At 37.7% G+C, this 17,783-nt stretch overlaps 1 protein-coding gene across 11 annotated transcripts in view; it reads left to right on the forward strand.

Moving 5' to 3' along the window:
• usp54b (ubiquitin specific peptidase 54b) overlaps positions 1 to 17,783 on the forward strand; it is a 162,314-nt gene that overhangs the window by 92,592 nt on the left and 51,939 nt on the right. For all 11 annotated transcript variants that reach the window (XM_058792727.1, XM_058792726.1, XM_058792734.1 and 8 more), the window contains 4 exons: positions 1,399 to 1,567; positions 4,363 to 5,267; positions 6,456 to 6,577; positions 7,300 to 7,440. In XM_058792727.1, the coding sequence (XP_058648710.1) occupies positions 1,399 to 1,567; positions 4,363 to 5,267; positions 6,456 to 6,577; positions 7,300 to 7,440 (1,337 nt within the window). The remainder of the gene's footprint in view (positions 1 to 1,398; positions 1,568 to 4,362; positions 5,268 to 6,455; positions 6,578 to 7,299; positions 7,441 to 17,783) is intronic.

Consider the following 17,783-nt stretch of genomic DNA (forward strand, 5'->3'; position numbering starts at 1 on the left):
ACCTCCCATGCAGTTTTCCATGTAACAGCCCCAGACGGGAGAGCAACCAAATCAACTGTTTCCTAATGCGAACTCATTTTTGGGATGCAATTAACAGTTAATAAGTGTGATGAATTTCAACATGTTATTTAGTACACATTGCGAACAAGGGCTTAAAAGCTCAATCACAGTCATTGGTTTCTCTCTTGTCGTTCAGCAGAGCAGCCCAGTGCATCTCCATATTATGATCTTTCTGAACTCTGTTTATGTCACTCATTGTGAATGGGTTTGTTCAGTAAGCAAAAAACTGCACAACAGCAGGTGATGTGTTTTTAAAAAGGCAATGTGGAAATGATTGAACTCAGGGGTGTCATGCACCTATTTGTTTCAGCAGATCGGGATCCATAGTTTAATGTGCAAGGGGACATGGGTTCAAATTCCGACCTAATATACAATTTTTGTTTTAATAAACCAAGCCAAAGTTCAGTTGAACTTAACAGCCAGCAATCACAATGCATTTTTGTTGTATGGAAAATAGTTTTGACATAGTGGTAACTCACAGAAAATCATCATTATTGTTGTTGTTTTTGCTGTAAATATAATGTAAAAAAAGTAATATAAAAAATAGTATGCGATGAAATAATATATAAAAAACAAAATTATTGTTATTATTATTAGTAATTGTTTAATTCAAATTGTATTTGTATAACAACCTTTTAATACACAGGTCAGAACATAAAACATTTTAAGGAGAAAAATGCAAGACCACATAAATATTTAGTTTTTAATAATAATAATAATTATTATTATTATTATTGTTATTATTGTTGTTGTTATTATCATTAATTGTATTTGTATAACAACCTTTTAATATACAAGTCAGAATATAAAACATTTTAAAAAGAGAAAAAAGTAAGACAGCATAACTAATAATAAATAAATTAATAGATAAGTAAAATAAGACAAATAAATGTTTTGGAGCAACATAGTGACTAAATATTCTGTGGAATGTGCAAGTCAGTTGGATTGAACAAATTTAGATGTGAAATATTTAGACAGGTGACTGTCTCTTTTTTTTTTTTTTTTTGTGGGCATATGGGCATGACACTTCTGATGCAAGCTATTATTATCGTTGTTATCGACCCATTACATGCATTCAACTATGTGTCAACTTTGATGAGCTAGTGTGCAAAGCTTTGCCTATTGAACAGCCTAGAGCTCACTTTGGGGTGAAAGGTGGGATATATCCCACCATCACCCTCTCTTCTTTCTTTCAATTTCACTACTTTGTCGTTTCTATAACAAAGAAATGGTCCGCATGCCGGCCCTTCATAACTCAGCTCTTTGTTTTTCTTTTCTGCATTTTCTTTTCTTCTGCTCTTCTTTCCTTTCCCTTTTTGTTGTTCTTTTGCATTATAGCTAAACTAAGATTTTCCATGCATGAGGGCAGTGCTAACACTCATAGCAGGACTATGGCTGCTGACGCCAAGCTGCAAAAATGCATGAGGAGAGCGCGGGGCCTACAGCAGCGCATGCAGCAACAACAAGAGCAGCAGCAGGAGCCCAGCCGCCCACAGGGGCCCACCAGGTACCTGTACTGTCACCCTGTGTGTCCAGCCTAACCGCTTGTTTAGATCAGTACTCTCTCAGATCCTTGGGTCTGTTAGGGTTGTGTGGTATACCGATGTATATTCAGTACCGCGGTACCAAAAATGTGAAAATACAATACCAGCATACAAACGTAATTTTTTACTTGAAACATGAAAGTAGAGTTGATGTATAATGGTGTTCAAATGCACTGATGCATTATTTGAGAATCAAAATGAAATGTATTGATTATGAAATGTATGAATAAATTATTATAACTAATTGTTAGTATAATAATACCCACAGACCATCTCAAATTTATGCAAGACTGAATTTATGCATGTTAGCAAAATATGGTAACTGTTATTTTTCTTAGTTTTGATATATTATCTTCATGCACCAGAATATTTTGATTTAATAAGATTTATAGATTTGTATTATTATAGATTAATTTTGAAATACAAATATATGTTTTATATGTTGTTAATTCCATGACATTGCTTGATTTAAAAATAGAACTTATCTAACAGATTTCATGGTCAGTTCAGTTATTAGTACATTTTTCATTTACATGATATGCAAATCTTTCATGCATTATATAATACTCTACCTAACATCTGTTATTATAGACACCAGTAACCAAGGCTGGTATCGTACCACAGTCAAAATTTTGGTTTTGAAGCCAAACCATGTGTCTGTTCATTTTTTTTAATTACGAAAAATTATAGTTATATTGGACTTTTGTAAATTGGTAATGAGAAAAGCTGTGTGTATTCTGTTATATTTCTGTGATTGTGATGCAGTTCTTGCTTAAAGGATTTTTTAACTTTCAGACATGATCTAACTGATCAGTTTGTCAGAATGCAAGTTGACATTTTACTTTCACAAAGAGCTGTGGTTTCTTTGGGGTTTGTTGTTTGTTTTCCAGAGATTTTAGAGGTTAATTTCTCATTTAAAATCACACATACAGACGGGACGGGTGTTATAGATTTCCGATAAGACCAAGTATTAGAAGCCAGGGCGCAGTCGGATGAGTTATTGGCAAACCCAGGCTAGTGAATGGCTACCCCCTGATATTACATACACATGGCATGCCACTTTACTAATAAAGTGGAACAATGCAACAGCCACTGCGGCAGTGTGTCCCATGGAATGCGGTTGTTTTATTTGTTTTTTTTTTTCTTGTTCCCTGCTTTCTCTTTCCCCTCCATTGATTAAAGGCGTTGATGTGATGTATGGCCTGACCTGGCCAAAGCCCCTTGGGTAATTACCCAATGTAGTGCTTGAGGAAGTATTTACAGTAAATGAGCACTCCAGCGCATTAATCAGGGATGTTTACCTGTGTACCGAACTTCTCCCACTTCAGTTCCCTCTGTACCCACTCTAGGGCATGCAGCAGTCGCCAGGAACCACCTATCACCTAGTACTGCTTCTCTAAACCAGTGATTCCCAGTCAGGGAATCCTATCCCAGGGTACTTACTGTAAGCAGATTCCTGGGCACTGTGAAAGATTTCAGTTTAGCTTTTTTAAACCAATAAAGTGTTTTATTTTATTTTATTTTATTTTATTTTATTTTATTTTATTTTATTTTATTTTATTTTATTTTATTTTATTTTATTTTATTTTTTATTTTACATTTTTCTCACTGCACAATCCAATAAAAACACTGAGGATTGTGTGTTTGCTTCTTCCAGAGGCTTTTTACTGGTATTAGATAAAGATCTATCTGAAAATGAATCTATCACATGGGTCATCGGTGGGTCACTGAGGGCCAGTAGAGATGAAGGAGGATTGATGGTATTCTGATGGAAACTCTGCTCTGCTTTATTAGAGGTGAATGCAAATAGCAAGCAGGTTTCCCTTCTGGAGCAAAGCCAATGCTCATTCCCGTGCACTCCACTTCTGGGGAGCTTTTGGGCATATTTATGGCTGCTGTAACTCTGGTTTATATGACGACTATGAAAATGATGTCAAGGTCGCGTAGAGCGTGAGCTGTGGAAAGCACGTGGGGACTGTGTTTGTGTGTGTGAATTGTATGAGTGGCTCGTGAATACTGGTGTGAAGGATGCAGGTCTCCTTGAATTTGGTCCTTTGTAGCATTGTTAACTTTTTAGAAAATGTTAGATTGTGTTTCTTGCAACAAAACCATTTGTTCAGGTACTGTATCATTGGACATTGAAATAAATGAATATTTTGAAATGAATGAATGAGTATTGATTTACAAATATAACACCAACTGATCTTATCAAAGACCTGTTAGAACTCTAGGTTTCTTGCTTATTTTATGTTTAGTTTGCCTTAATGAATGAATACATACTGCATATTTGTGGTAGTATAAAATATATCTCAAATGTATATGCGCATTTTATGTGTGGCTTCCTATAAAAAGTACACCTTTATATGCACAAGGAAATAATAGCATCAAGGGGTAAAAAGTTGTCATTCAACATAGGTTTTTTCATGTAATGTTTATATTTTACTTTATTTCAGCTTTATTTCAACAAATAAAAAGATTATAAATAATTAGTTTAACAATAACAGTACTGATGTGAAGGCATTTTAGTCCTTAATGTTTTAATTACAAAGCTTAATGTTAAACAAAGTTAATTAATTTAATTTAATTTTTCAAATAATTCATGTAATTATGCCATTAAATAAATTAATTTTGTCATAATTTAATTAGTGACATTAATTGAGTGATAATGTTTAATGAGACTGTACTAATTTCAGCTAACCATGTTCATTTTTCAGAGTGTCTAACCAAAACCCTTCTCTTGCTTTTCTTGCCTCTTCAGTGAACAGCCTGGCCCGGTCCAAGTATTGTTGACAGACAATCAGGAAGAGGTCTGGGAGACCAATCAGGATTCTGTGCTTGGCCCACCCTCTCCTCAACACATGAAATCACCCTCCTCTTGTACAAACTCTCCATCTCAGCCTTCTAGCCGCCCATCGCTCAAACCCCGGCCTGCCTCTTCTCAGCCACAGCCCCAAGAGCGTGATGAACGCATCAATTGGACAACCCAGAATGAGGACGAATGGGGTGGCATCAGATTATCAGATGTTCTCCAAGCATCAGGCATTCGGATCATGCCCATACGCAAGCACCTTGCCATATCTCTGCCCTCTTTGCCCCTTGACTTCTGGGGTGTATTGGGAGAGGACGAAGAGGTCTCTAGCTGTCAGCACCCTCAATCTCCAAATCCTCCTTTGTGGCAGGGCACTGCAGATAGTCCAGACCGGATACACCAATCCAGCAATCCCAGTCCACCACCCGCCCCTGTTGAGGAGAAGGGGCCAGTGCCACGAAGAGCCCCCATATGGCAACCCCTGTGTGCATCTTCTCAGCCCTGCACCAAATTGACCCCTCCAATTGCTGCCCGTCATTGGTCCTCTTGGAGCCTAGACCGTCCTGATGCTGTTGTCAACCCCTATGACACACCTCCTGACCAGAACCAGCAGACAGGACCTGCCCTCTCTCAACACACACCTGGAAGACACCTTGCTCCTCATAGTCCCATGAGCACCAGGAAGAAGAACATCCCTAAGTACTCAAACTTCCAGAGCATGGAGTTGGAACCCACAGAAGCCGAAGACCAGGAACTCTCTGAATTGGACTCACTTTACCAGGCTAGCCTGCAGGCTGACCCGGGTCCTGGCCGTGCACTGCGTGGTACCAGCTCACCTGCTGTTGCGAGACCAGGTAAAATAATTGTCTCAAAATAAGTGTGTTTACATGCACTTTAAAAGTTCTGTCTCAGCCGGACTACAGGTTACCATTGTTTGGCTACTTTTCACAGGTGAAATGTAGTAATTTCAATAGGCACCATGCAATCAGGAATTTTGCATGAAGGCAAAATATTTCCCCACCTAGATTTCGTATTGGTTTCAAGACGGTCATGTGAATCCCCTGGCATCAAGATACACACAGTGGTGTAGCAGACGGGCACTCAGGGCACGCACTGTGAGGGGGCCCCTGTGCGTCTGGGGGCCCCAGAGATATTGTCAAAAGCATCAAATATTGGCAAATTTAAGAGCATTTGGCATTTCCAATTAATGTAGCCCTGTTACATTATTATTATTAGGTTACTTTTATTATTAAATTAATATTACAATTAATTTGCCCCGCAATAATTTTATAGCGCATAACCGATGTGCTGTGAGGATAAAAGATCTGGCTATTAGCTTACTCCTCATTGAAAATGTTTTTAAAAAGGTCTTTTAAAACAGGTTTATTACACAATGAATTATAGGCTTATAATGAAAACTATTAACACTGCAGTCATCAAAGAAAATTAAGAGCAGCTTTATTTCAAGCATCGACTTACAAAAACAACCTTTTTAACATGAAATGCATTTCTTCTCATATTTTCACTGTTTGGGCCACAAGAGAAATATTAAGGTAGTAAATTAAAACAGTTACATATCGTTATTAGCATTTGAAGTGGATTCGTCTCTCGTCGTCTCTGAGAGAATATGTACCGTTAATGTAGCATCAGATGCCAACATAACCGCCCCCCCTCACCCCCACCCCTCATTTTACCATTTTTGTAGCATAAACACCATCAAGTTGATGAGTGATTCGGATCTTTCAATCTTTCTCTAAGATGTCCGAGTTCCGGTCCCTATGCATCTGATACTCAACTGCCGTTGGCTCATCTACGTTTAAGGGGAGGGGCTTATCGATAGGTCAATTAGACTACAGTTGGCCTTGAAGTTGTATGCTTGCACCGAAATATGCATTTACGCATTATGTAAACTCTACTACACAAAACCTGTCTATAAATATTGTCAAATGTTTTTGTTTATGATGCCTAATACTTCAGTGTTAATAAATTGAACCATATATTGAGAAAATGTCATTGTTGTCAATCCTGATTTTCTCGGACAGTACCTCCTGCTGCACGAAAGCTGCTCACTGGAGTCGGACGCTCTCGGACCCCCACAGCTGAACTTGAGAGAACCGTTTATGGACCACCAGGTTGTTACAGCCCTACTGGATACATGAACATGGTAAGAGATGTGCTGCTGCACTCCTTATATAGGTCTGATTGCAAAGCTCTCTCCAAGATTTATTGTTAAAATTGGTATTGGCATTGGTATTTTCTTTCTCTGCATTTTTCATTGTGGAGTCTCATGCTATATTCTTCAGACCTGTCCACAAGTACCTAAAATTGCAATTTTGTCGACGAGTCTTGGATTTCAGTACTTTTCTAACTATGCACTCGTCTGTCGTTGCCAATGTTACTTCTAGTCTAGTTCACACTTTAGAACTTGTATTGCAGACATTTAACCTGCTAAATGTCTTTTGGGCAACTGTTGGTACTGTATCTCAGATTGTGTCTTAAAAAATCCACACAAAGCAATTGTCACTCACATGAACAAGCATCGATTTGTTTACGATTTCAGGTTTTCATCAGCGGTCTCCACTAATTGTCAGTCAGAGAAAAATCAGGGCTAAGACTATGTAGCGTGTGGGCTTCATTAGATGTTTCCCGCCATTAGTCTAATCTAGGTTTTATTTACTTACTTTGTTTGTTTATTATTTGCTATTTGTTCTTTAATGAGGGATGGCTGTCTCTTTGTTTTTTTTGTTATGGCTGGTTTCTCTCCACATCATAGCTTGTTTTTCATACAGCGCACAATCTGTTAGCACATGTTGATTTTGTTTGGGTGTTGTGTCTGGTTTCCTCCAGACTTTATTTTCTGCTGCCGTAACTCTTTGTTCTCTGTAGCCCCTGTCAGTGGCCCATCAAGAGCCTCAGTCAGGAGAGGAAGACCAGTATGATGCAGATCACCTGCGCCGTATTGCTCGCAGCCTGAGTGGAACAGTCATTGGCCGTCGCCAGAACCGTCTTGCCGTCTCCCGAAGCTTCGTAAGTATCCCACACATATATCTCAATTACACTAAAAGTAACTCTATCTTATTTAATCTAAGGAGCTAACTAATGGCTAAAATATGAGTGAGATAGTGTGACTAGTGACTACTGGCATTCAAGAGTCTGCTAGTGGGGCCAAAGTGGGGGGGGGGAATCACATATCTGCCCTAGAAACCTGATAAGAGCGCTGTCACCTATGCATGAGAGTGCTAACACATAGCTACTGCCACTTCAGCCTGATCTGTGTGCGCTGCCTGTCCCTTGTCAATCACTGCTGAGCTTTAGGTCATTTGATGTACACTCTGCATTTACGTCTAGTCAGATGCTGTCTATCAAAGCTATTTGGTGTGTATAGTGTGTTATTTTGGCATTCATTAATTTCTGATATATTATGTATGCCAGAAATATATGAATGCATAACTGTATTGTCACATGACATCCACGTGCACCGTCGCACGCAAGGACACTCAAATACACATGCACAACTTCTCATTGTCTTACTGAGTCATACTGCCATCCTGTGTCCACATGCTGTAGCTTCACTACATTTGAAAAGAGGCCTGGTGTCTCATTTATAAAGACATGCATATAGTCATCTTCCCAAATGCATTCGTGTGCACATAAAAAATGTTCCTAAATCCTTCTCGCTTTATTAAAGTATTCTGTACATAAATGAGCGTATATGAAAAAGGTAATGCAGCAAATTTGGTTACTAGATTCTAGTGGCTGGCCATACTGTATATATACATATTAAATTCATTATACTGTCAGTGATCCATTTTTTATAAATTTTTCATTCATCTCATTTACATGCACATTATTTTTCAGACCATGTTCTTATTAAACCTTTTAAACTCATTAAACCATTAAACTCTGAAATGTGGTTTACCCAGTGTAAAGCATTTGAGAGTTTCAAATAAATAGCAAATAAACAGCACTTTTTTTTTGCACTATTCACCAGTCCCCAATTTTGCCATTTATTATGTTGTGTTCTTAATAATTTAATTAATAATTACTTAATAATTTAACTTTTTTAAATATTGATTTATCTTTCTTGTAGATATGAAAAAATATATATAAAATGTAATGTAAATAAAAATATGATGTATGATTTGTTTGATAATGATGCATGAATAATAGTAATTTATTAGTATATTATTGTGCATGTAATTGTGGTTACTCATTTCATTAATTTATTCGCTCACTGACTCACTGACTTTTTGCTCTTGCATCACTGCACGTGCTCTGGCATAACAGTGCATTATCATAAAAATAGCTTGAATGGCTGCTTTTTACTTGCAGTTCGTGTAAGAACATTTTCACGTCAGTTTCTGCTTTTAAAGGGAAAGTTAACCCAAAAATGAAAAATATGATCATGGACTCACCCTCAATTTAGTCCTAACCTGTATGACTTTCTTTCTTCTGCTGAACACACAAGAAGATATTTTCAAGAATGTTTTAACTGCTTTTGTCTATACAATGAAAGACATTTTTTTTTTTTTAAATATCTTGTTTTGTTCCACAGAAGAAAGAAATAAAGTCATTCATGTTTGAAACCATAAGAGAGCGAGTAAATGATGACAGAGTGCTCATTTTTGGGTGAACTATCCCTTTAAATCTCAATTTGTTCCTCATTTTTGACTTGGGATCAAATCTGATCTTATTTGCATTTTATAAATGAGGCCCCTGATTCTTTTCGTGCCTTACTTTTGTGCTCCCCATCTCTTCCCCTCTCCCCATCCTCCCCCTCTCTTCTCCTCTTTTTCTCTCTTTTGACTGAATGCACTTGTGTTTTTCCTCGGCCTTGTGCATATCAATGTATGTGTGTGTTGTGTGTGTACCTAGCTGGGGGACTCCGGGGTTACGTCATATCACAACTCCATGTACTCACCTAGTTGCCTTCAGTTTCCATTGTCTCATTCAGACCTCCATCTGCTCCAACCCAGCTATCTTCATCTCCTTCCATCATCTTCACCCCCGTCTCAGCAGCCTGGGCCTTCCAGAGAGGCCCCAGGTAAAGCTCACTCTCGCTTTCCACATTCATAACCACCTCCTCCATTCAAAGGGCCATTTCCCTCTTGTTCCGCATTCATGTTTCTGCCATTGCATTGCAAATGAGTCCAGGTGCCAGTGGCCCCCCTGCTAAACAGTCTGCATTCGCTTCATTTTCGTTTCCTGCTGTTGAAGGAGCTCCTCTTTCGTTGTTGCTTTTTTTCTTTGATTGGTCTGGTTCCTGTCCTTCACACTCCATCCTACCCCACTGCAGGACATCTCCAGAGGTTCTCCGAGTTTCTGGCTATGTTTGACCGGCGTCAAGCTGTCTCCAGTGGGAAGCACTACGCTCCAGCAGTGAGGTGCATTGGAAGACATCGTCTCTGAAGTTCTCACCCAACCAATTGGCTTTGGACCAGGTCTTCCAGCCCTGGAACATTTCCACAGATGCGTTTGGTCCCCTGGATGACCCTTCTGCACACCCCATCCCATTCTCTTCACAGTTTCCTGGAGAACTGGAAGGAGCACGTCCAGAGACCTGATGCCATCCTCAATCACCCTGCGCTCTGTATTGTTCCTGGGATGATGCCTTTCCGTTACCCTGCTATAGTCGGTAAATCTTTCCATGCAGAAGCCCCTGAAGCTCGATCCACAGCATGAAGGAAAGAGACACCGATACCAACTTTTTTATTTATTTATGAGCACTGGGATGGCGTGATTCTTTGGGGCTGAGGTGTGTGTACGACTAACCTATAGTCAGACCTGCAGCATGCAATGATAGGAGCGTGGGGTCCAGATTTGGACTCCCGCAGTGAGCCATCCAACCCAGAGCACTTAACTTAATTAACCCCAACATTCAGTTAACTACAGAGGAGAAGCATACGGTACCTCCTTGCTGCACTAGACGGTAAATGTGTGTTTGTGTGTATGCGTGTGTGCATGTGTTGGGTGGTAAAAGGGGAGGGGCTTATTGTAACCCTGCCCTCATTTATACTACAGGTCAAAAGTTTGGAATGATTAAGATGTTTTAATATTTTGTAATAAGATGTCTCAAGTGATCAAAAATACAGTAAAACAGTAAAATTGTGAAATATTATTACAATTTAAAGCATTGTTTTTCATTTGAATGTATTTCAAAAGAAATATTCAGCAGCTTGACTGTTTTTAACATTGATTATAATAATATTAAAGGGGTAGTTGACTGTTTTTTTCTAGGCTTGATTGTGTTTATGAGGTGCAGTCTAACGTGTTAATGCTTCGTTAAAAAAAACAACAAAAAAAACATTATTAAACCGCATTATTTTTCACATAATTTACCTTTATTCCACACCGCTCTGTCCCTTCTCCTATAAACATGCTGATCATTTCCTGCTTTTATGAAGCCCCACCCTCAAAAATACGCAATGGGCTCAGATTGGTTAGCTGGTCCAGTGTGTTGTGATTGGCTAAACCGCATCTAGTGTGCGTCTAAATGTCCTGCCCCTCACCTCAGCGGCATGTGCTCCGGTTGTATTGTAAACAATGGCGTCGTCTATATTGCTTATCAATTTGAGCCCAATTGAGACGCAGAGAATATTAGTGAAGAGGATCACGCAGAACCTGTGCAAGCATGGCTCTTAACAGTATGTTTTTTGTTTGTTGTTGTCTCATACTTTTAGATACGCTGCTATTTGTAAATGCAAATGCATCTGTTAGCTTTTAATATACGGTTTTATCCTGATTAAAGCTTTAATACGGCAACCGCATGCGCCTCCATGTATAATGCTTCTCATAGCTGTGTGAAAATAAGTGTATAAATGGAACAGTTCATTGTTGGAGCTGAGCTGATGATCTGAATGAGAGAGAGAGAGATGCAGAGCGTGTGCGGAGCAGGGTGACATGAGGAACACGATTGAGAACCGCTGCTTTAGAACATTGATTTTGAAACTTGTGAATTCGTTAGAATCGTTAGAAGACAGAATCGCGATTCATGTATGAATAGATTTTTACGTGCACCCCTAGTTTTCTTCCTCTTCTCTAAAGCAGCGCAGCATGGCCTCGCCCCCTTTGTTGCATGTTCCCGGGGGTGGGGTTTGTCTGGGTTTGCGATGTCACAAACCCGGGAAGTAACTCGTTGTAGTCTCTACGAGCTGTTTTTGTAGGCATTAAACCGCCAGATTTTTAAAAGACGATATCTCCGTTGCATCGCAACTTTGCAGATAATGTTTATGCTCAAACAGCAACATTATACACTAACTAACGTTAAAAAAAGTGAAATCGCAATCAACCACCCCTTTAATAAATGTTTCTTGAGCACCAAATCAGCATATTAGAACGATTTCTGAAGGATCATGTGGCATTGAAGACTGGAGTAATGGAATAAATTACACTTTAAAATATATCTAAATATAAAACAGTTATTTTAAACTGTAATAATATTTCATAGTGTTTTTATAGTATTTTTAATCAAATAAATGCAGTGTTAGTGAGCTTAAGAGATATAAAAATTGTAATTATTCCAAACTTTTGGCCGATAGGGTATTAAAACCATTCTTTACCTTTCATCCTCGCCTGTTCCACAGATGCAAGTTCTCAGCAAATCAACGTCCCAGAATCGTCGTCGCTTTGCTGAACATTTTTTCCCAAGCAACTCTCCTGCGAACGTTTTTTGGTAGCGGGATGGGTTAATGTCATGTACATGTAGATGCTAAGTACTTCAACCTGTACTAAGTGAATCGAGATGTTTTGTACGGTGTCATCTCAGCTCTGGTGCTTTTTGTCGGAGCAGGCATGTAAATCTGCGGCCCTGGTGCGGAGCGTGGAATGAGACTGTCTCTTCTAACCTTTTTCCTCCTATTTCTCTGATACGGGCATTCCCTGTAGCACACAGCTGTTTTGTGTCTCGTGTTACAGGCAAAGACTGTGTACATGTTTGACTGAACATACACTAACAAATGAATTTATTGTTAATAAAAACAAAAACTACAACATCTTAAGAAATATACAGAGGAATGGAGAAACTACGTAATGACGTTATGGAATGTTAATCAATTCTAGTGGTAATAATTATTATCTGCATTAAGACAAGTATAGTACACTTCAGAAGTGTAAAGCTGGAGAAAAACTGCTATTTTAATTCCATTGACAGTTCTCCCATTTATACAGGGAGATATGCCAAGTTAAGCTTCCTTTTTATTGTTTATTTTACTTGATTCGATTTTTTTTTTTTTAACATGCAGTGACACTGAAACCACAGCTATGAGTCTGGCACATGATGGATCTTCAGGCCTGTAATAGTTGAGGGGTCTCATCCCATTCGATTTTTGTAGAATCTATATTATTTCTAGATTTTACTTTAATCAACACAGCTGAAGAATGTTCGGCCCTGATAGCATAGATAGCCTGAAATTTGGACAGTATTATGTATATGGGGCCTTGAGCAAGGAATGCTTTCATACTGTTATTCAAATAAACATAATAGGATTCGTGAGATATATGAACGATACTCCAATACTGATCAACAGATGTTTCGTATCACAATATAATATGATTAATGCAGTATTTAAAGTTTCATTCTAATCATATTCTGCTGTGATATGTATTATTTTTTCATTAAAAGCCTTTGAGTGCTGAAATTAAAATAATCTACAGAGATCTAGATCTTATTTAACTTTGTCTTAACCAAAGATTGGCTCTAACACAAAGATTTGTTTTTTTTGTCATTTATTCATCTTTCCTTTCGTTTAAAGAATTTTTGAGAATGTAGCAAAGGTGGTGTACGAGTATGCTATGCAAAATGCTCTCTCCTGAACTACCAGCAAAGATTAAGACTGGGACAAAATCAAATACTTTTTCTTTTTTTTCCTATATACTAAGGAAGAAAATGATTTCCTGCTGAATTGTTGAATCTTTACTTATTAATGTCTGTACAGTTAACAGCCTTTGAATGCGCGTTGTAGCTGGTGGGAGGAGGATTTCTCAAAGATGAAATGGCATTTCAAGGTTTTCCATTTGGGACTCATTTGTAAATGCTTGAGGTTGAGTGAACTTGTATTTTTGCAATAAAGTTATTACCAATGCACTCCAGCAGGGGCGCTGCACAAACGCCTACACTCTGTGTCTGAGTGTTTTTTTGTTGTTGTTGGGTTTTTTTTCCATAAAAAACATTAGTTTTTGTCTTATGATACAGTCTACATAAAATGGTATTTTAATTTATACTATTATCAAAATCCTCACATGAACATTGGGCTAATGATATAACATTTGTAACAGCTATAAACTGCATCATGCCAGCTCAACTACAGTATACAGTAAGTTCTACTAAAGAAGGAAAGTACAGAAGAGCTGTGCCATGGGTTGAGAGGGTATATCAGCACCTCGATGTGGCTTGGGCTGTTCATTGCAGCTCTCAATGCCAGATTCCTCCCAATCAGCTTATGATGATCTTCAATGAAAGCTCCTGCTTTATTAACCTAGGTATAGACTAAAATGTCCAAAAAGCGTTTGTCATGCTTATGTTTCTGTAGTGTATTCAAACAGATATGCAACATTATACAAAACATGACAAACTGTGAAACTCATCACACTCATCATACAGTATTATCAAAAAGGCTGGCCGTTATTACATCCGCCATATTGCACACTATGAATTGTCCTTCAGTTTTTTTTTTACACTGTAGAAACAAGATGCACCCAGAACACAACTCACAAACAATTACAAAGAAACTGCAAGAAACACATTCAACTGAACGTGAAATTTTAAAATTGAAAAACTACCGTTAAAAATATTTTCTAGTATAATGTACCTCCAGTAAAGTTTCAAAAATGTCTTTCTACAATTTCTACAGTGTATCCAAAATGTATTTTTATTTTATTTTTTTTACAGATTAGCCCATTTATAACAGTGGTTCTCAGTCTTTTTGATTTGAACGGCCCGCTTTGTCCGACACAAAACGAGCACTGAAAATATGTATTCTGCAATTATGGTGAAAGTGCATGTTTTCAAATTTTTTAATAACAGAAATTGATATATTAAATTGTGGTTATGGTCCCCAGACCACTGATTTAGAAGGTCTTCAAAGACTTACTGATTTCATCTTTCATGTTTTAAAGGATTAGGTTGTAGATCATTTTTTGGGTGATTGCCTCTATTCTCATAGATTGCCTCTGTACCAGAATGAAAGTGAACTGCACTAATAACAGATGAGAGGCGATGATGACCACAACTTTTATTTGTTTAGACAGTTTCCTCCACAAGGTGTCAGTATAGATGGTCTTAAATAAATATATCTTTCTTTCTTTTTTTTTATACTCTCCTTTCAACAGTGGTTTTTGTGATGTAAATGTATACAGAAATTACGTTCTTAGAAATTGAGTCCAGTGAAGGACACACCTGCAGTGAGTAGTTCAATACAGCTGTTCTTGTCATTGTGACAATCTATTTATGCAGAAGAAAAGATTGTCTTCTTTTTTTTTTTTTTTGCTAGAGGAAGACTTGTGCTCCTGGAATGCTTTCTTTTGACAAGAAGTGCTCAATGGTTTTCACCCCTGAAAAGAATGGTAAACTGCACATTTCTCTTTAGTTCATGACAGTGATAGAAAATGAAATATTTGCAGAATCTCAAATGAACTGTGTTTCACACACCACAGCATTTCTGGATGTGGCTCAGGAAAACAAAGCTTTTCATTATTGTGCATGCGTTGCTGTTTTGAGATGCCCTTTCCAATGTTGCCAGAGGGAAATAGATGAACCCAAATGTACTTATGTTATTTAGTTTTTCAGCAAAGAGGCATTGCTGATTACTGGAAAGAAGAAAACTGAAATATGAAAGTCTATCAGAGCAGTGGTTCAAAGAATATCCTTGATTCAGATAACGATCCAGACTAAACAAGACCCAAACTTGAGCAAGGTCAGGACACAAACCCTGAAATGACATTTATACCAATAAGACACAATAAACAACACAAAATGAGCCTTATTTTTGTAATAAGTATCACTTGTGATCAATATACTAAGACTAAAGATTAGTAATGGGTCGTTCATAAACAATTCATTCATTTTAAATGACTCCTATATGTAAGTTGAGAGCAAACGAGTTGTCTCAAAGACATGTACAACATCCTTTCTTTCATAAACAAAATGCTTGGAGTCAATGACAAAAAGACAGATGAGTGGGGAAAATCATTCATCTTTTGGCGTAATTTGTCTTCGGATGGTATTATCATGATTTCTCAATATGGAATATGATCAAAGTTTGGAGAACTTGGCTATTGAAAATGTCACATTTTAATTTCATTCTGCTCAAAGGAACGAAATGACTTGAATAAAGATTTGTTCATTTTGCTGAACGAGATCCAAAATTTGAATTAGATCTGGTGTTTGAATTCTTTCAGATCATCTGCCTTAAGGCAAAACACTTCTGGTGAATAAAAACACATACTGTATGTACCTAACAGATATCACTATACTTTCTCCACCTGTTAATCACAGTAAGACTGAAATGTTTAAATGTGCAAATTAGGGATTGTCTAATTAAATTACATACATTTCCAGAAAAGAAATCTGAACATTGGATCAAAATGTTCAAAAAACATCTAATTTCTTGCATAATTTTGTTGGCATATTTGTCAGAATTCCATGGTGAATGAAAACTTACATCTACATTATGAGTAATAAAATACATTTTTAAATGTTTTCTTTCCATTATGCTGAAAGAAGACAAGTTCTAGAAGCAAAATAAGCCCATAATCTCAAAATTGACCTAAGAAACAAAAAGTGACATTTTTCTTTATTTATTTTTTTTTAGTTTTGTACTGAGATCTACTTATAAAATGTACAAGATTTACATTATAAATAAATAAATAAAATAATTGTAATTTATAAATATTAGACTATTATCTGTCCAGTTTTTCACCCCCTTTTCTAAATACTCTGTTTGGATGGGCGTGGCGCCTTCTAGACTCAGAAGTAAAAGCCCACTGCTATGATTGGCTAACAGCTTTGCATATTAAAGTTTCAACGCCCCCATCATAACACATGTGGAATTGTTTTAAGAAATGGATAAAAGCGTCTGCTAAATGACTAAATGAAATGGCAGCTGGTGAAATTCAGCCATACATGTTTGAGCCAGTGTCTGATCCTGAATCAGAAGACAACGAACCTGCACCTCAAATGCCAAGGACACAACAGCCTGCAACATCGTAGTAATTAATCATCTTCATTTATATTTATTCTGTATGTGTTTGTAAGGTAGTTAGCAGGTAGTGAGGGAGTTATTACATTGTATTAGTGTTTATACCAAGTGTGCTTCACACGTTCTGAAAAGTGAAGCCAAAACAATCTCTCGTTCCTAATGTTAGGATCAGAAGGAAGGCAATGGAAAGACTTGTGTTTTTCCACTGCTAATGAGGCAGTGATGTTAAAGTAGGCATTGATCTTCTTCTGCGGAGGCAGTCTTTCGGCACACTATATGATGTCATAATTTGACAGCTTCAATATGAGCAGTTTTTAGACTGATAAGAAAGTTTTACGTTTTCACACTTAAAGGGTGTTTTTATAGTACAATGACCCCTTATAAAATTTGGTACCTCAATTCATGAGCCCTTTAAAGACCACAAAAAACTAACTTACAATATGAGTCAATGTTGTGTATGCAAGCACATTTCTGGTGTTTTCTTGTGAATGACGGATGTGAGTGTAACTTGCAAAAGCATTTGGATTTGTTTAAAGCCAAGTGATGCTGAAGCTGGTGATTCAGCTCTGGATGCGCACTTGATCCGTCTCCCCTCCTCTCTTCCTCATCGCTACATGTGCCACAGCCTCACGTGCACTCAGCCACAGACGAGTGGGCCTGCCGCCTCAATGAAACACGTCTTGAGTTGCTAAAAATATCCCTCACACAGGAGGAAGGGAGAAATAGAAACCAGAGGGATATTTTTACTCTCTTTGACTGACTATGAATCGTGACTTCTTTGGCCCACTGGTTCTTTGAGCTTTTCATTATTTATCTATTTGTTTGTATCTCACAGCAGGTTTATTCACAGGAAATTGTACCATAAGGGGCGGGTGAGGGGGTTTGCATGCTAAATAGTGGCAAATACACCTACATTCTTCCTCTTCCTCTGCACGCTCTCTCAGAAAATCCCACAGGCTTCACCTTTGGTCAGTTGAAGAGAGTTTCTCAGCTGAGTGCTAAAACTTCAGCCCAGAGTGAAACCGGATGAGGACAGGCACAACTCCTTTGTGAGGTTTTTGTGGAACTTCTTAAGCTGTTTTCCCAAATATAGAGTGAATACAGGTGTAGTAGGACATTGAGCATAATCCTGTATTGTTACATGTATATTATAAAACGGATAGTTCCGTTTCTGAT

The sequence above is a fragment of the Onychostoma macrolepis genome, chromosome 12 (assembly GCF_012432095.1).
Source record: "Onychostoma macrolepis isolate SWU-2019 chromosome 12, ASM1243209v1, whole genome shotgun sequence".
Taxonomy (NCBI): Eukaryota; Metazoa; Chordata; class Actinopteri; order Cypriniformes; family Cyprinidae; genus Onychostoma; species Onychostoma macrolepis.